This window comes from Carassius gibelio, chromosome B3 (assembly GCF_023724105.1).
Source record: "Carassius gibelio isolate Cgi1373 ecotype wild population from Czech Republic chromosome B3, carGib1.2-hapl.c, whole genome shotgun sequence".
In the NCBI taxonomy this organism is placed as follows: Eukaryota; Metazoa; Chordata; class Actinopteri; order Cypriniformes; family Cyprinidae; genus Carassius; species Carassius gibelio.
In genome coordinates, this window is record NC_068398.1 from 41,608,806 (window position 1) to 41,628,855 (window position 20,050).

At 39.6% G+C, this 20,050-nt stretch overlaps 1 protein-coding gene across 1 annotated transcript; it reads left to right on the forward strand.

Annotated features, from left to right (window-relative positions):
- The first annotated feature begins 1,798 nt into the window (after positions 1–1,798).
- On the forward strand, positions 1,799–18,133 carry LOC127953361 (zinc finger protein 883-like). Its single transcript, XM_052552583.1, has 2 exons — positions 1,799–2,384; positions 15,032–18,133. The coding sequence occupies exons 1-2, from the start codon at positions 2,003–2,005 to the stop codon at positions 16,696–16,698; spliced, it is 2,049 nt and encodes a 682-aa protein (XP_052408543.1). The 5' UTR covers positions 1,799–2,002; the 3' UTR covers positions 16,699–18,133.
- Positions 18,134–20,050: the final 1,917 nt, after the last annotated feature.

Below are 20,050 nucleotides of genomic sequence, written 5' to 3' on the forward strand. Positions count from 1 at the left end.
GCAAGAGTGGAACGTCTAGAGCGAGAGAAGAAGAATCCCATGCCCAGAGAAAAGAGGGCAAAAACCACAGTGAAGAGTCTTTTGGGGGATTTGACCAGCATCATTTGACAAGAGCTACCACCTTCTAGCCCTGAAAAACAACGGAGGCACAGTGAAGGTGTGATTAAGATTAAGATATTAATCTTTGAAAAAATAACGCAGATTAATCCATTCCGTATTGACCTTTGAACCTGGAGCCACCATTCGACTGTAAAATGAAGGAGGGAGACGAGAGCGCGATGGCACTGCCTGGATCATTGATTGGAACATTTACTTATAAAAAAGTGTTGCAATGTCTGCAGCAAGGAATTTGCATATCATCACAGTTCGTCCACTCTAAAGTACCACATCAATGCAAATAATCCAGGAGTTAACGTTAATCTGGAGGTACGACCTAGCACATCCCATGATACCAACTCTAGCAGTCAACGTCATCTTCAAGATGCCTTGTTTGTACAGTGAAAAAAAATCTTCTTCGTGAAGCACTTTTACATTTATTTTCTTAGCATATTGGGTCATATTGTTGATTGTTATGGCCATTATTTGAACAATGAAAATAATTATAAAAGTTTTTTTTTACTTTATTGTCACTATTATTCATTGATTCATTTGAATTGAAATATTTTATACTTTTACAGGAAAAATAATGTATGTGATTAATTTAGAATAATTAATCACAGAATATGTAATTAATTAAATAAAAAAAAATTAATTGATTGACAGCCCTAATATTAAGGTTGCCTTGTTCTTATTTTCTCTGTTCTGTAAAGTGTATTTGAGTACAGTGTAAAGCGCAGTATTATGTATTGTATTATTTTTATTATTATTATTATAAGGTGCTGAGAGGGTGAATCTGCCAAGCTTCAGCAATAGAAGCTCCTACGGTGTCAACTGTCAAATGGGAGGAGATTGGGACAGAGGATGTTTTCCTTCTTGGGGAGCACATTAAGGAGACCCAGTTTGGCATTGACAACCATCAGTCTGATTTGTTGTCATTGGTTGTGTCTGTGTTTCTAAAGATAAGGCTCCACCATGTTGCCAAACTCGACTCTCTTGAACTACAGAAAGAAAGCACGAAAAAGAAGCTCTGCAAAACAGTCCTCTTTCAGGGATTTTAGTGTGTGTGTGTGTGTGTGTGTGTGTGTGTGAGTGTGAGTGAGAGTGAGAGTGAGAGAAGAGTTTGTGTGTGTGTGTGTGTGTGTGTGTGTGATACCAGATACATATCCCCTGTAAAGACATTGTCTCAGAAAACCACTGGGACAAGACAGATGATTCTTCTCTCAATCTGACTTTGCTGCTGCCTGGAATTGAACTGCTGGTTTCATCTGATCAGAGGACAACTGGTTTAAAGTGCTATATAAATAAAGGTGACTTGAGTGGGAGAGAGAGAAGACTGTGTATGTCACAAATAATAATAAATTGTTTCTTCAACTTATTAAAATATTAAAACTGATAAAAATTATTAAAACTATTAAAATATCTTATATCTTAAATTATCTATCAATTTTACTGCAATTATCTGTTTCTGACTCTTTATCTTATTTATAGTGTGTGATTTATAAATATCCTACAGCACATATTTAGATTTTGGACGTCTGGTCACTTGATTTCTTATATCCCAATAACATATAACTGTTAAGACTACTAAAAATATTAAAATACGCTGAACCATGTGTCCTGTATCATAGCTTCGCTCCAGTCCAACGGGAGGCGCTAAACACATACGTTTGTTTGACAAACACCATTAAACCTCAGAGGAAGAAGTGTTTTACCACGCTCTGTTGTTATGTCAGCGTGTTGCCTTCATACAACCAGTTAGACGTTTCTAAAAAGAGATACAGTTTTTGAATCAGTTCAGTAAGTACCTGTAATATTATCATCCTCATATTCGTGACTGAGTTTTGAAGCGAGCAGGAATGTCTGTAGTAGTTTATCATCTGAACTGAGATCTGCTGCTGTGAAGATGGAGTTTGTGAAAGAGGAGAGAGAAGAGAACACGAGTGAACCAGAAACCTTCACAACAAAACAAGAGGAAACAGAAACCTGGAGAATAAAACAAGAAGAACCAGAAACCTGGAGAATAAAACACGAGGAACCAGAAACCAGCACAATAAAACAAGAGGAACCAGAAACTTTGAGAATAGAACATGAGGAAACAGAAATAAAACACAAGGAACCAGAAACCTGCACAATAAAACAAGAGGAACCAGAAACTTTGAGAATAGAACACGAGGAAACAGAAATAAAACACGAGGAAACAGAAACTTTGAGAATAGAACACGAGGAAACAGAAATAAAACACGAGGAACCAGAAACTTTGAGAATAAAATATGAGGAACAAGGAGGTTGGTGTTTATTCTTCATTCATCTTTAATGACTGTTTGTGGTACATTAGGCTTACAAAGATTTTTTTGTGGGTGTTTTGTGACCTGTGTGGGTGTGTTGTTTTATTTTTGTCCATAAATTGCTGAAAACCACAATATGGAACACAACCTTGTTTATCACAATTTAAATTTAAACATAAAAATGTGAAGTCCAAAACTGAATCAAATTTAACACACCAAAATGGCTGAAGACAACTATAACAGAAATAAATCACAACCTAGATAGACCCTATTGCAGAGTCAAAGTCAAAATCCAGAATCAAAAGTTTTGTTGCATAAAACATAAAAAAACGACGTTTATTCTCACATTCACTCAAAATTGCTCCCATATTGACTGGTACTGTGACTTGATTTGCACTGGTTTCTTTTGTGGACAGGCTGTGTGATCAGCTGCTCTTCTTGTGAGCACCCATTTCTTGACATATTTCTGTGGATTCCACTGATTCACAGGAGGCTCAATATGTTATTTTATTAGTAGTTCAGCAGAGAAAACAGAACACCTCCAGTGAAGACCAAAGAAAGAAATTTAATTTCATCAGTTTAATTTTTTGCACAGATTAGTTAATTGTTGTGCAGACATCTTAATAATAAAAATAAAATAATGGTTTGAGATTGAACAACAACAAAAAAATAAAATAAAAATAAACGCAACTTAAAATTATACAAGTAAAAACTATGAAAAATTCAGACTACTATTAGTACTGTATGTTTGAGAGGTCCTACATCCACAATTTTTCTACTACTACTACTAGCAGTAGGCTATGTAAAAAAATTTTGTGCTTGATGGACTAAAAGAAACTAAAAGAAATTAAAAATGCAGCGCTCAAGTTTAAAGTTCATCTTCTGCCTCATAACCGGTGTTATTTTCAGTTTCACTGCCACAGACGCATCCTTTATGATCCGCCTCTTAGGACTAACAACATTAGCGATGTGTTTTAAGGTTACGGTCCTTGTTTGGTTCATCATTCGACCAATCAGGATGCTTAAAAGGGGGCCAGGCTTCGTGAGATGTTGTCAATCGTCCTTTTTTTCAGCCAGTGGGCGACTGTCCCTTTTTGCCAGCAGCGTTAATTTTTCTCTTTGGTTGTTTGAGTTGTGTTTTGTCTAGTTATTTTCTGAATTTTTTTAGTTGACTGAATTTTTGTTGGTTTGAGGTTTCCTGATTTGTGGATATGTTACTAAAACTAGGTAATTGATCGTTAGAACTTGGAAATAGAGGTCTTCATGGGTCCAAAAATTTGTGCCCGAACCCGACAGAGACCCGTAATGTACTACACCAAACCGACCCGGACCCGTCTAATATTTCTAAAGCTGTACCCGGACCCGTGTAGATCCGAGAAATGCCTACCCGGACCCGACCCGTATATTATTTGAAATCTGGACTCGAACCCGCCGGGAAGACACAGACCCGACTGGACCCGACGTTCACATATTCCACCTTAAATTGCTATTACAAGTCAATAAACCTGTTACATATAATACAGCTTTTTGTCTTACCTAATTTAAAGAGCCGTAGTCTCTCTTCCTTGTACCTGACTGCCTGTGAAGCATTACAATCTTCAGAAAAGAAAGTTATTCATGTTATTCCTCTCGTTATTCCAAGTCCAAGCGGAATCCATTCATTATTTTTTCAGCTTCAAAAGTCCACTTGATGTCACGGTGACGGATGACAAATGCTACTGTGCACATGTACATTCTGACTCGAGTTAATTCGCATAATAACTTACACTGTTTGCCCTTTTGAACTATAATAACGATCGCTCGTACAATGCCATGGCTGCTGACGTTATTTATTTACTACCATCATCTGATCTCTGTCTGTGCTCTCTGCTCTGCATCGAGTCTGAATCTGAACCACTAAAACTTTAAGATTAAACGGTTCATTTATAATATTATAAAAATGGGAGAAAATGTAAAACGCGGTTTGGCAGTCGAAGTGTCCCTCACTGGTGGCCATCGAAACATGAAATGCGCTCGAGACTGCACATGCGTGCTAGCTGTATCAACCTAAAATGCTGTGGCGAGTGGGGTGGGGCCGAGAGGCGTGGGAACGAGGAGTGAGGCCAGGTGTAGGGATTGAAGATGAGCTGCACCTGCGCCCCACCGCCAGTATCGAGTCTCACGTAGGAGATGGAAGGATATAAAACTGGAGCGACGACCGTGAAGGACGAGAAAGGACCAGGCCTGGGACATTATTTTATGTTTGCTTTTTATTTTGTGCACACCAGTCGTCCGTGAGGGGCTGGTGCGCTGTTTTGTATTTATTTTGTGTCATTAAAGTTCATTTTGATTGTGCGCCGATTCCCGCCTCCTTCTTTCCGATGATTACGAACGTCATATCGTTAAAGTGGTGCCGAAGCCCGGGAGAAGGAGGGACGCGCTGCTGAAGATCCCTCGCCGCTGTGGTGAATCCCCGGTGCCCTCGAGCAGGCGAAGTATGTGCCGCCATGGACGCTCGAGGCGGTGGGCTGGAGTGAGTTGCCGGGGACGGGCGAGCTCGCTGCCGGCCGCCCACGATATGGAGGGGCGGCTGCCGTCCGTGAGGGAGCGGAGGAGTCGGCGCCGTTCGCCAGGGGGCCGGAGCCTGCCGCCTCCGTGATGGAATCCGGAGGGGCAGGGAACGGAGGACTCCTGCCGCTGCCCAAAACCGGAGGAGCCGTCGCCGTCCATCGGGCGGCGGAGGAGTGTCGTGCCGTCCGCCGAGGGCCATCCAGTGCCACCGCAAGCACCGCGGAGGAGATCACCCAGCTGGTGGAGGGCCGAGCAGCAGTGCGTCTGGGAACCGGAATTTTTTTTTTTTTTTTCCTCTCTCCCCTCTCTCGTCCCTGTCGCTCCTCCTTCTATCTCCTTTTCTCTCGCCTCGTCTGTCCTACCCCCAGGTTCCCGCAGGTCCCCGTGAGCGGTCCCCCCTGGAGGGAAGGGGGGGGAGGGGAGTAGAGCACCGTCTTGGGAGTACCCCCCTTCCTGCGAGGGGCGATGGGGGTATGTGGCGAGTGGGGCGGGGCCGAGAGGGTGGGAACGAGGAGTGAGGCCAGGTGTAGGGATTGAAGATGAGGGTTGTGAGTTCTAGTCTCGGGCCGGACGGAATTGTGGGTGGGGGGAGTGCATGTACAATGCTCTCTCCACCTTCAAAACCACGACTTAGGTGCCCTTGAGCAAGGCATCAAACCCCCAACTGCTCCCCGGGCGCCGCAGCATAAATGGCTGCCCACTGCTCCGGGTGTGTGCTCACAGTGTGTGTGTGTGTTCACTGCTCTGTGTGTGTGCATTTCGGATGGGTTAAATGCAGAGCACAAATTCTGAGTATGGGTCACCATACTTGGCTGAATGTCACATCACTTTTTTGTTGGATCTTTTGTATGGTTTGACCCAGTGCCAGTTGTGACTGACTCACAGTTTTTTTTCAATTGTTTAAGCACAATTTTGAAAACAGGGCCCGGTTTTTCAAACCCCTTCACACAATTAGCACAACACCTCAGATCATTTGCAAAATGAAACACTTTTGTCTAAACTATACGTTGTCATAACATACACAACCATCATATGGTCTGACTCTTTTTGAATCAGTTAAACACACCCGTGCTCAACCTAAAACACTTTTAGCATTTACACAGAAAGTGTAAAAATAAATTCACCAACACCACATGACACCAATTGTGCAGACTGATAAAAATATTAATTTATTTTCATGTACTCAAGTGAGTCAATACTGAACATTTCAACAAAACATTCATAAAATATTTTCCAGTTTTCATATATTACAGTATTACTGAACGTACCATTGTACTCTAAGCTTACAGTAATACTGTAACATAAATTACATATCCAGTTCAGTACCAAAAAAACTAAAAAAAATCTCTCTGCCTAGCTGGATCTGGCCACAGGGCCTCGTCAACATCACAGACTATATTTTCATTTGCAAGGCAACGTGGGAATAATCTTTTCGAGTGACGAATCCACCCTTGTATTGATGCTGGTTCAATTTGATCACATATTTCCTCCATAGCTTGAATGAGGGGCATCTGGACATAGGGCCGGAGATCATAAACCTTCCATCGCCATGTTGAGAAGAACTCCTCGATGGGTTTTAGGAAGGGGGAGTATGGCGGTAGGTATTGAACTGTAAATTATGGGTGTTGTTGAAACCAGTTTTGGACCAGAGCAGAACGATGGAAAGCTACATTGTCCCAGACGACAATGTATTGCATCTGGTCCCTTTGGTTTGCTGCTGTGATTATATTGTGTTATCGGTCTAAAAATGTAAGAATGAGTTCAGTGTTGTAAGGACCCAAGCTGGCATGGTGGTGGAGGACCCCATTCTGTATAATGGTAGCACAAAGGGTAATGTTACCCCCATGTTGCCCTGGTACATTGACAATAGCCCTGAGGCCGATGATGTTTCTTCCCCTTCTTCGCACTGTTGTCAGGTTAAATCCAGCCTCATCAATGTAAATAAACTCATGCGGGACTTCCTCCGCATCCATTTGCAAAACTCTCTGAAATACAGCAAAAGATCACATTGTGTAGATCAGTATACTGTAGGTCTGCTATACAGTAAAATTACATGTACAGTAAAAAGGTTATACAGTGTAAAAAGGTTATAAGGTGTACAGTACACGATACTACAGTCAGTGAACAAAGTGTACCACCACATATTCACGCCGCAGGACTTTCACCCTGTCTGAATTTCTTTCAAATGGCACTTTATACAGTTGTTTCATCAGAACTTGATGTTTTTAAGGATACGGGCTATTTTTGACAGAGAGACCTGTTGGACATTATTGAAAATTAGGTGATCATTGACAATATGGGCTAGAATTTCTCGAAGTCTGATTGCATTATTGGCCAAAACAAGGTTTATGATCTCTCGCTCTTGCTCCTGTTTGAATGTGGGGCCCCATTCGGACATCATGCTAGCTATATGGGCGTTTGTAAGCGTTTATCTCTTCCTCCAGTGAAAATGTTGTTGCAAACGTAGCCTCGTGTCTGTTGCTGTGTTTGGCAGGTGCTTGTGTGGGTGGTGACTTTTGCAACTGCGTTGGAAGGTTTGTGCTGTAGGGAAGTGAGTGCGTTTTGGTCACTGTTGGTCTACCTATCTGTCTGTCTGTCTATCTATAATCTGTGCTATCTGAATACTCTCGTCTACTACTCGTCTCTCTAGTCACTCTCAATGCTCGCTTTAGCAATAATGCATTCAAACAAATGTAATCTTACAGTGCAACTACATTATCAGTAGGCAATCTGATTTTGAAATCTTGACAAAATTCATCGATCCGTTTAGATAAAATAACTGACAAAAATGTACTGCTTTCCTCACAAACAAAAATTGCACAGCAGAAAGCAGCAATTAAAGATTTAATGCTTACAATGTTATTAGTTTGGCATGTGGAAGGGAAAAAAAGCTTACACACAATAGCCTAAGCCACTTTGAAACTCTCCTGCTATTTTTTTAATTATTTATTTATTAAATACTTAATGCACGAAGTGAAGGTGAGTGGTGTTTCTGGTATCAGTACGCGTGAAGCTGATGCTTTGAGCGCAGAGGAGAAGTTGTTGCTGCTCCACTCGCAGACTCTGCTGCAAAGAGAGATGTTTCACCTGACGAAATGAAGACGACCGTGGCAGCACAAGCACAGCACATCCACCAAAAGCAACCTGCAGTAATGCTCGTTCCTCGGCTCGCCAAGCCTTACTTTTATAGGTCTCATGGCAGTAAATAATACGATGATATGATCATGCAGTCAATACAGATATTTCTTAACAACATTAAAAACAAGCAGGGTTGTAACATAAGTGGCGTGATCCGACCAAAGACAGCAGAACCCAGTGATGGACACACTGGACAGGATCCCCATCAGTGAATTGATGCTCGTTCTGTTTATGATGAAATGTACTGATACTGTGTTCAGATGATCTGACACTGTAGTGTGATGTCATCAAGTTTAGACAGACTTTTCGCACAACAACTCTCACGTCCGATGTAGACACACAGTGACACATAATTCATATAATATAAATAATACTGCACACCTTTTAAATGTATCAAATCTAAAATATGGTTTAATACAATGTAGCTTAGAGAAAATATAGCCACAGGCTTGACATTTTATCCTGCTGGAATTTGTTCTAAGAAATGCACATAACTTTATAAGTACCAAACTTTCATCTGTGAATATTACATATTAAATATATAAAATATTTTAACTAGAGTCTTTTTCTTCCATTTTCCGTGACTGAAGCCGTCAAATGTAACACATCAGCGAGGCAAAACTGACGTCTATTTGCAAAAATATGCTGTGATGGGCTTGTTTGATAACTTGTGGTTAAAGCGCCACTCAGTGGTAAAAAGCTGCAAATGCGCTTTACAGACGCCACGGCGGCGGTACGTGCGATGGTAAAAAGGCCCTTTAGGCTGTCTACCTACTTTATTCAGGGATAATCTGATTTTTTTGTAGATAGTATTCTTCATTAGTATTGATGTTTAGTGAGTTTGGTCTGTTAATATCACTGTATTAGTACATTAAAAACCACATTAAGTGTTTTTCACAGTAAGCATTTTAGAATGTATTTTGCATATAGTGCGGAGTTCATGAAGAATAATAACAAGGAGGCAGAGAATATACGTGAGAACCACTATGGATGGTAAATTCACTCTGCCGTCTTGTTGTTATTATTTTTAATAATAAAATACTTTATTTGTAACTGCAAGAAAGAGTTAATCTCTCATGTAGGAGAAGAGCGCGTTGGTCTGTACCAGCCATTACATTTGTGGGGCACCAACTCCTCGTTTTCTTACTCTTTCATTTCAGGAATTTAACGAGTTATCCGAGTCAAAGTGACTGCAGACTCTTATCCTTTATTGCAGGTGCGGTGTGTGTGTATGTGAAATGCGGTGCTGAAGTGAAATAGCTGGGGAGTTTCATAGCCTTATTATAATAGGCCACCTAATAAAAATAATAATAGTTATTTTTATTTTAATCTAATACATTAATAGGAGAATGAGCCTAATATTATATTGATTATCGACAGACAAATCTGCTTTTTTCAATATCTCTGACTATCGTCGATACACGATACTATCGTTTTTCGGCACAACACTACTTCCATGTTTTAGTTTTAATAGCAAATCCCCTTTATTTACCAAAAAATAACAGTTTTAAATTTCATTAAAAGACAAATTTGCTTACTGTTTTTCATAATTATATTACTTGTAGAAAAACTTTAAACACAATTGTAAATAAGTATAAAGAATGCCATTAGTTTTATTTTTAGCGATTTAAAAAGTGTTTTTTTTTTAAATACACATATTTCTGTGTTTTGCTTTGGTACCGAAATAGGTACCGAGAACCCTGGATGACAACACTAGCTCATATACATTTTTTGGTCTCTTTGTTTCTCATCTTCCTCTTGACAATACATCACAGATTCTCTGTGGGGTTCAGGTCTAGTGAGTTTGCTGACCAGTCAAGCAGACTAACATCATGGTCATTTTACCAACTTTTGGTGCTACACAACCTTTTACACAGGTTGTGTAGCCTAGTGAACCTAACTGAGACCATTTTGAAGGCTCAGGAAACCTTTGCAGGTGTTTTGAGTTGATCAGCTGATTGACATGTCACCATATTCTAATTTGTTGAGATGCTGAACTGGTTGGTTTTTGTTAAATGTGAGCCAAAATCATCACAATTAAAAGAACCAGACTTAATATACTTCAGTCTGTTTGCATTGAATTTATTTAATACACGAGTTTCACAATTTGAGTTGAATTACTGAAATAAATGAACTTTTCCACTACATTCTAATGTATTGCGATGCACCTGTATGTGCTTCAGCAAATAGCTCTCCACCTGAGAGGGTTTTTTAGAGCCAGTGGGAACAGTTTTATGCCACCAATATTCTCTTAACAGTGATGCGCGGGTAAATGTATTAATAACCCGCACCCGACCGAGGTTTTCAACTAACCCGCCAGCAACTCGGACCGCAAAAAAATAAGTTTTTTTTAGCGTCATTGGGCCATAGGAACGTAGACAAAACTAACTAGGCAAAAAATAAAAACAACAACAACAAAACTTAATATATTATAATTTTGTCAAGAATAATAAAAAATCGTCAGTAAGCTCTTAATTTGTACTAAAATAGTCTAGTCTGGCTATGTCTATTTGTATGTTTCTGCAAGGTCAGCAGACATATTGGCTCGGGTTTGTTCCGATCAGAACTCGTGAGTGGAGAGCGCATTTCTGAATATCCCGATCCGCTCGCTCATTCCGTAGGGTCACTCGCTCAACCCAGAATGCCCTGCTGGTTCGAAAATATGCAAGGAGTAATTTAATTGTTTAATAATAAACTGGTGTTTTCTGTGTCGCTGCAAAGATGAAGTTGACGATGCAGACTCGCCATGAACGCCAGAGAGAAATGCAAATTTTAGGTATGTGACAAACTTACCTTTATATGGATTACATCATCAGAGAGTAGCCCATTAAAAGAAGACATTTCAAGCTTTCTGTAATATATAGCCTATATTTCTCAAACCTGTGAGGCACACGCTGAGTTTCGACGCCCTCCAGTTCACATGCAATGCAAGTGATCCTGCCGGCGTCTTATTACATTGTCTGCTAAGCTATATATTTGCTTTTTATTTATTAAATACGGGCAACTGATTGATCGAAAATTGATCAAAATTAAGACCCAATTTATACAAAACGAAAATCTTTTAAAAAGAGTTTTCTATAAAACAAAACTTAATGAAGTCATCAAAATCATTTTTGACTGAGCTCATGTGTCATCTTCATGCCAGTTATTCAGGCAATAAAGTGTAGGCCTATGTATTTCAAAAATGTGTTTAGTACTATATAAATGACAAAGGTTTAATCAGCATTTTTATTTCAAACGACCTGACCGACCGCGACCCGAATATCATTAAAAATATTTTTGGATGACTCGTAACCGCGGGGATTGCAGGCACCCGCTCATTTTGGATCAACCCGCGCATCACTGTCTCTTAAAGCATAGGCAGTTGATAGACAGACTTGTGTTCTCAGCTAAAAACTATATATATATATATATATACTGTTATATATACACACTGTGTTTTTCTATAAGTCGCATTGCATGATGAGGAAAAAAACATATAAGTTGGACTGGACCATACGTCACATTTATTTAGAACCAAGACCCAAGAGACCGTCTACAGCCGCGAGACTGCAAACTTTCTTTCTGCTGCTCGATTAGCGTTTTTGGCTGCATATTTTATTACCTGCAGCTTGTAATCTGCAGAATAGGATTTTCTTTTGGGGGGCATTTTGTTTGCATTCAGTCTTTCTCAGTTGTCTTTAAGTTAATATTTCAGTTAACAGTTTTTAGTTAATGTTTTCAGGGGTATCATGGCTGTAGACGGTAATGTTTTCTCTTGGTTCATTTCTCTTGGTTCATGTCTACTTATTACAATGTTGTGTATGTAATGCAATGATATTTACACATTTCAAGAATGTAATTAACCTTTTTTGGTGAATCAGATGTCAGGTCTGAAAATGTCATTCCTGGGTAACGTAATGAATTTTTAAATTAATTACATTTCTACCATTGTTGGCATATAAATTTGTACTGATCTCCATATTTGGAGCTCAGCAAACAATTAGTGCTCGGAAAACTACATTTTTAATCACAATTATTTAATCAATTAATTTTTCAGGATTACCATAAAAACCATCATCAGTATGTTTATTTCCAACACTCAAACTTGAAACAAAGTAAAAGACACTGACAAGTTTTTAATGATTTAAAAAAAGTTTTAATCAACATTTTGTTATGCAAATACATGCAAAAGCATTTCATACATTTTGTAATAAAACATTTAATACTTAACACATTTCATACATTTTTTTTTCTTTGGGTTGGGGTTCTTCAAGATTATACTCATTCTTTGAGACTGAAGTGTCGTTCATTAATTCATTGATCTGCTTTAATCTTTCCCTCCGATTCCTCTGGTTTACCCTCCACTGCTCCCTTCTATGCAGCAGAAGGGGTCATCTGCTGTACAACAGGCTTTTTGGGAACTGGGCTTGATTTGTAGTAGCTACACAGAATTATAATAATGAGTATTAGATGCAGGTTGTAATCACAACAATTTCATTACAATCATATTTTCTAAATATTACAGTAAATCTGTAAAATTATAATGCTTCATAAACAATGGCCAGGTGTATAGTGTATAATGTGTAATAACACATTACACAGCTAAAACATTTAGGTTTATTGCAAATGAGTGTGAACCTATTTCGATTAATATTTCAAGTTTGCTTGTTACTGACACATAATTATTTCACTGAATCATCACCATAATACCTTGCTCTCTTTTTTGCAAGATACTCACAATTTGGGGACAAAAGTCTTTCTGTCATTAAAATGTAATTAAGCTTATTATTATAACCATATTTGCAGGTATCATTTAAAATCAATACAATTATGCCCAAGTAGATTTAAAATTGTTTGTATTTAGTTCTTTTTTTTTTTTACTTTTTATTGTATTTTTGTATTCAGATTTTAAGATTTTAATGACATTTTGGGAATTTTGAGCTCAATAGTTCCTTAAAGATTAATTATTTATAATGAATTCTCACATGAGTAATTAAAGAGGGGAAAGTTGAGTCATTTAATGAAATGCACTTAAAAATATATACACTTTTAATATTATGATTATGCTTTGGACACCAGAATTGACACGCCACGTCATGGACCCATATATAGTGAACAAAATAATAAACACATCACTTGTTTTTTGCCCCCATTTTTCATGAGCTGATCTCAAAGATCTAATACATTTTTGTGTGTACACAAAAGGCCTATTTCTCTCAAATATTGTTCACAAATATTTTAGTGAGTACTTCTCCTTTGCTAAAATAATCCATTCACCTCACAGGTGTGGCATATCAAGATGCTGATGAGACAGCATGATTATTGCACAGACCTTAGGCTGGCCACAATAAAAGGCCACTCTAAAATGTGCAGTTTTATCACACAGCACAATGCCACAGATGTTGCACGTTTTAAGGGAGCATGCAATTGGCATGCTGACTACAGGAATGTCCACCAGAGCTGTTGCCCATGAATTGAATGTTCATTTCTCTACTATAAGCGTTTCCGAAAGTGTTTCAGAGAATTTGGTAGTACATCCAAAAGGCCTCACAACCGCAGACCACGTGTAACCACACCAGCCCAGGACCACCATATCCAGCATCTTCACCTCCAAGATCATCCAAGACCAGCCACCCGGACAGCTGCTTGCAACAGTCGCGTTGCACAACCAAAGAACTTCTGCACAAACTGTCAGAAACCATCTCAGGGAAGCTCATCTGCATGCTCGTCGTCCTTGTCGGGGTCTCAACCTGACTGCAGTTCATCGTTGTAATCAACTTGAGTTTGCAAATGCTCACATTCGATGGCATCTGGCACTTTGGGGAGGTGTTCTCTTCACACATGAATCCAGGTTTTCATTGTACAGGGCAGATGGCAGACAGTGTGTATGACATTGTGTGGTTGAGCGGTTTGCTGATGTCAGTGTTGGTGGCGGTGGGGTTATGGCATGGGCAGGCCTATGTTATGGCCAACGAACACAGGAGCATTTTATTAATAGCATATTGAATGCAAAGAGATACCTTGACGAGATCCTGGGGTCCATTGTTTTGCCATTCATCCACGAATATCACCTCATGTTGCAGCATGATAATGCATGGCCCCATGTTGCAAGGATCTGAACTCAATTCCTGCAAGCTGAAAACACACTGGCCAGCATACTGACTAAATATGTCTCCTATTGAGCATGTTTGGGATGCTCTGGATTGGATGGATCTTTTGAATGGAACTTGTTCAAGTTCCTGACAATATCCAGTAACTTCGCACAGCCATTGAGGAGGAGTGGACCAACATTACACAGGCCACAATTAACAACCTGATCAACTCTATGTGAAGGAGATGTGTTGCACTGTGTGAGGCAAGTGGTGGTGGAAACTGACTGTTTTTTTCTCCCCAGACCCCGCCCCAATACAGTAAAACTGCACAGTTTAGAGTGGCCTTGTCTTGTGGCCAGCCTAAGGCACACCTGTGCAAAAATCATGCTTCTTGATATGCCACACCTGTGAGGTGGATGGATTATCTCGGCAGAGGAGAAGTGCTCACTAACACCGATTTAGACAATGTTTAAGAGAAATAAGTCTTTTGTGTACACAGGAAAAGTCTTTGATCTATGAGTTCAGCTCATGAAAAATGGGGGCAAAAACAAAAGTGTTGCGTTTATAATTTAGTTATATATGTATGTATATAAATGAGTGTGTATAAAATATATACATTTTACTAGGGCTGTGATGTTGGTAAAGTGATAAAAATCTGCCACCATCACAGCCCTAGTTAAATTTATATATTTCTTGTTTATACAGCTTAAAGATCCTGGGGTCAAATTGACCCAAAAGAACAATGATGCTTAAAAATGTTTACCCAGTTTCCCTATTAAATTAGTAAAAGTCATTAAAACTGAAGCAAAAAAATTAAATTGTTTATTTACAGACGTTCTTAGCTTTTAACAGCATACCAAATAAATCGTTTTACTTTTATTTCAGGGTTCATTGAAGAAAAAGAGGAAAATGAAGAATCAAGTGAAGTTGAGAAAAATCGTGTCAAAACTGGTGAAAAACCTTGGAGTTGCTCTCAAACCAAACAGAAAGATTTAAAGAAAAAAATAGTTAAGAAATCTTTCACCTGCACTCAGTGTGAAAAGAGTTTCACACGTAAATCAAATCTCAAGTGTCACATGAACATCCACACTGGAGAGAAGCAGCACGCATGTGATCAATGTGGTAAAATGTTTTTATTGGCTTCACTTCTGAAGAAACACTTAAAAGTTCATGCAAAGGAGAAACCACATCTATGTAATTTGTGTGGTAAGAGTTTTTTGCATTTACAAAGTTTGAAAGTACATCAGAAAATACATAATGGTGTGAGAGAGTACATGTGCTTTGGGTGTGAAAAGACTTTTAGTTCAGAGAGCAGTTTAAAACTGCATGAGAGGATCCACACTGGAGAGAAACTTCATAAGTGTTCACACTGTGACAAGAGATTCAATCGTTCAGCAAATCTGAAAACACATGAGAGGATCCACACTGGAGAGAAACCTTTTAAGTGTTCAGGCTGTGACGAGAGATTCAGTCGTTTGGCATATCTGAAAAAACACGAGAGGATCCACACTGGAGAGAAACCTTATAAGTGTTCACACTGTGATGAGAGATTCAGTCAGTCAGTAGATCTGAAAAAACATAAGAGGATCCACACTGGAGAGAAACTTTATAAGTGTTCACACTGTGTCAAGAGATTCAGTGTTTCATCGAGTCTGAAAAAACATGAGAGGATCCACACTGGAGAGAAACCTTATAAGTGTTCACACTGTGTCAAGAAATTCAGTCGTTTAACAAATCTGAAAACACACGAGAGGATTCACACTGGAGAGAAACCTTATAAGTGTTCACACTGTGACAAGAGATTCAGTCTGTTAAGACACCTGAAAACACATGAGAGGATTCACACTGGAGAGAAACCTTTTAAGTGTTCACACTGTGTCAAGAGATTCAGTAGTTCATCAACTCTGAAAACACATGAGAGGATCCACACTGGAGAGAAACCTTATAAGTGTTCACACTGTGTCAAGAGATTCAGTAGTTCATCAACTCTGAAAACGCATAAGAGGATCCACACTGGAGAGAAGCCTTGTAAGTGTTCACAATGTGACAAGAGATTCAGTGTGTCATCGAGTCTGAAAACACATGAGAGGATCCACACTGGAGAGAAACCTTATAAGTGTTCACACTGTGACAAGAGATTCAGTAATTCATCAAGTCTGAAAAGACATGAGGTCATCCACAGTGGAGAGAGACCTTACAAGTGTTCACACTGTGACAAGAGATTCAGTGATTTATCAAGTCTGAAAAAACACGAGAGGCTTCACACTGGAGAGAAACCTTATAAGTGTTCATACTGTGAGAAGAGATTCAGTCAGTCAGTAGATATGAAAAAACATGAGAGGATTCACACTGGAGAGAAACCTTACAAGTGTTCACATTGTGACAAGAGATTCAGTGTGTCATCAAGTCTGAAAAAACATGAGAGGATTCACACTGGAGAGAAAGCACATCACTGCAATGCACATGGGAAGCATTCCATTAAGTCATCTGTTATACTCAGTCATACAAAAAACAATCACAGCAAGGCCCCGTACACGCGGAGACACATTTAGTTGTATATGTAAATATTTTGTATGGTGTTACGTACGCCACGCTTCGTAATTTTTGTCTGTGCGTATATGTTGCTGCATATGCTTGTCGTGTATGTCTGTGTATTTTATTTGTTTCAGGTGTGAAGCTCGATTGGAGAGTCCACCTGTCAATCAACTGACGTAGGATGCTGACGTCTGGGATCGTGCCACCAATCACCTGTCGCCGGGTAGTTTATGAATGGCTCTAACTTCAATGGCTGGGGTGGAGACCGACTGGTTTGGGAAAAGAGTTTGCACACTCTGTGAAGACGGTTCTCTTGTTCGAGAGACCAGTTAGAGCGACTGATCATTGTTTGGGGCTCGCTGCTTTTGTGATCTTGCAGTTAGATGAGTTCTCTTTGTTTCTATTCTGACCTGGCAGCTGAAGCATCCCAGAACGGCTGGAAGACTACCATGTTTCCAGTAGAGGTGGGATGCAGGGGATTTGTTGCAACATCTACTACCAGTTTCCTAAAAAAAATAGGGGTGAAGGGTCGCTCTCTCCAACAGGCCATCACGTCCATATCAAGTCCTTCTGAAAAAAACAGTAACTGGCTCTGGATCAAGCGCAAGGATCCTTCTGGGCAGTAAGGTAGAGACAGATGGTATGCAGTCAGGCTTAGGCCCGACTCAGGGAGAAGGACGCCCCTGCCATGCAGAGACCACGGACATAGAGGGTATGGCATGGAGGGTACACTGTTGAGCCTTCTGGATATGTTGTGGGCTTAAATCAATGAAACGTAGATGAAGCAGGGTTCCCACCTGATGACCCCAATGACATACCTTACCCTCCCTTTGTTTTTTTTGTTTTTGTTTTTTTGTTTTTTACCACTCAACACCGATTGCTACTATCAAGAGTTTTCTTCTAAAGGGATTGAAACATCTAGTTCTATTAGCTTTACTTGTGCTGGAATGTGTTTTGTGTTGCCCTTGGTAACTTACTTGTTTGCAGTGCCTGCTTAATGTTTGTTGCTGTCATGAAATCTTCATCTCAGTCCATCGTTCAACATTGTGTAGACTGACGGGAGAGGTTGTGAGTCAAGTAAGCAGGTCGTGACATACATTTGGACACGTAGTTTACTGAGATGTATTAGATGCACTAGTGTTAGGAGTGGTGCTAATTATGTATGTTTTTGTTTTTAGTAAGTATAGTTTAGTCATAGCGTCTTGTACGCTGAAGATGTTTCTTTCTACCTTTTTTGTTGATAGTTTAGTTCTTTAACTTAAGTTAAAGGGGCTTTTTGTTATATTCAGTTTTTTTTATTTAAGCACCACTCTCTTGCTCCTTCCTCTTCCCCAGATCTGTCTGTTGTACTAATTGTAAATATTCATTACTTTATTATTCTCCATTATTATTTTTTTTTCTTTGGTACTACTTCACTTTATTGCAGTTGAAAAATTAAAATCTTTCAACTTAGTTATGGATGGTTGTCTGTTCCTTTCCAATAGCAAATTCTCGTTACTATATTGACACACATGCAAAACTTTTGTTACGTCTAATAATATTCCTACTAGACAAATGACATCTAAATAATGAGGGACGTAACATATTTGGGCGCTCGTAATTTTTTTGTGTGTGTGTGGTGCGGGAATGGAAGCGCTGGAACGGGCTGAGCCAAGCCAAAATTAAGTTACGCCAAGAAATCAGTAAACTGGAAGCTGAGACACGGGTGAAACTGCGACAGCTCGAGTTAGATTCAGCGACGGTTTTCTTGGGCCGAACTGTGCAGTCTAATCCTGTTATTTCAGTAAATTCGGAAATTTCTGTGAGTGATGTTTCGACCACTACATTTGATGTTAGTAAACAGATTGCTTTAGTGCCTCACTTTAAAGAATCTGAAGAGGATGCGTAATTTGCTGCGTTTGAGTGTGTGGCTGCTGCAATACGTTGACCAAAAGAGGTTTGGTGTCTGTTACTACAATGTTGATTAGTTGGAAAAGCACAGGAAGTCTGTTCTGCACTAACCTTAGAGGAAAGCATGCAATACGATACCGTAAAGAACGCTGTTCTTCGTGCATATGAATTGGTGCCTGAGGCATATCGGCAATGTTTCAGGAACCATAAGAAGTCAGCTCAGACATTTGTGGAATTTGCCCGTGAGAAGGGAATTCTTTTTGATAATTGGTTGTCTTCTAACAACGTGCAAGATTTGAGTTCGTTGAGAGAGTTAATGCTTTTAGAAGATTTTAAGAATTGTCTATCGGAACGAGTAGTTAAGTACCTGAATGAGCAAAAGGTCACCATGTTATCACAAGCTGCGATTCTTGCAGATGAGTACGTGTTAACGCATAAGAGTGTGTTCGCTTTACCCCGACAAGAGAAAATAGTGAGTTCATTTTCAACTCAAAATAAAATAACCCGTGCTAAAACCAGTTCACTACAGAATAAAGAAACAAGAGAATGTTTTTATTGCCACAAGATGGGACACCTTATTTCTGATTGTTTAGTGCTGAGACGTAAGACTCAGGCTCAGCAAGGACAGTTAAAGCCTGTGACTTTTGTGAAGACTGTGCCTAAAGCTGTTTTAGAGAAGGATGCGATTGACTCAGGGTTTAAACCATTTTTGTTGAAGAGGTTAATCTCCGTAAATGTTAAACCTGGAGAGCAGAAAGAGGTACAAATCTTAAGGGATACGGGATCGATTCAATCATTTGTAGTCTCTGATGCACTTCCTTTGTCAGAGCAGACGTTTTGTGGGTCAAGTGTGTTAGTTCAAGGGATTGAGATGGGTGCTGTAAAGGTACCGCTGCACTGGATACACTTGCAATGTGACCTGGTCTCAGGTTTTATTAAGGTGGGGATACGTTCTTCCTTTCCTGTGAAAGGTGTTGCATTCATTCTCGGGAACGATTTGGCAGGAGGTAAAGTGTGCTCGAAGTTGTTGATAAACCTGACATCTTTATTCCTGTTGGTGATATATCTGATTATTTTCCAGAGGTATTTGCTGCTAATGTAGTTACGCGTGCTCAAAAACGCAGAATTGGAGATGACATTGTTTTGGCCAACACTTTTATGTCCCCTGTGTTCACCGAGGAACATTTTGGGTCAGGTCCAAAAGAATCAGAAAATGTTAGACATGGCATGATACGGCAATAGCTGAGTCTGAATTGTTAGCTGAACCTATTTCTCATGAAGGAATTAAGACCGCACAAAGAGAAGATGTGTCGTTAACTAAATGTTTTTCTGCTGCGGAAAGTCCTCAACCTGATAAAGTCAACGTGGCCGAATACGTGATCGAAAATGGGTTATCGTTAAGGAAATGGCGTCCTCACAGAGATGGGGAGATGAGTGGGATGTTGTGTCAAATTGTTTTACCTACTGTCTATCAAAAAC

Coding starts and splice junctions, on each gene's coding strand:
- LOC127953361 (XM_052552583.1), top strand. CDS start 2,003: ATGGAGTTTGTGAAAGAGGAGAGAGAAGAGAACACGAGTGAACCAGAA. Junction 2,385..15,031: donor AAAATATGAGGAACAAGGAG/GTTGGTGTTTAT, acceptor CTTTTATTTCAG/GGTTCATTGAAGAAAAAGAG.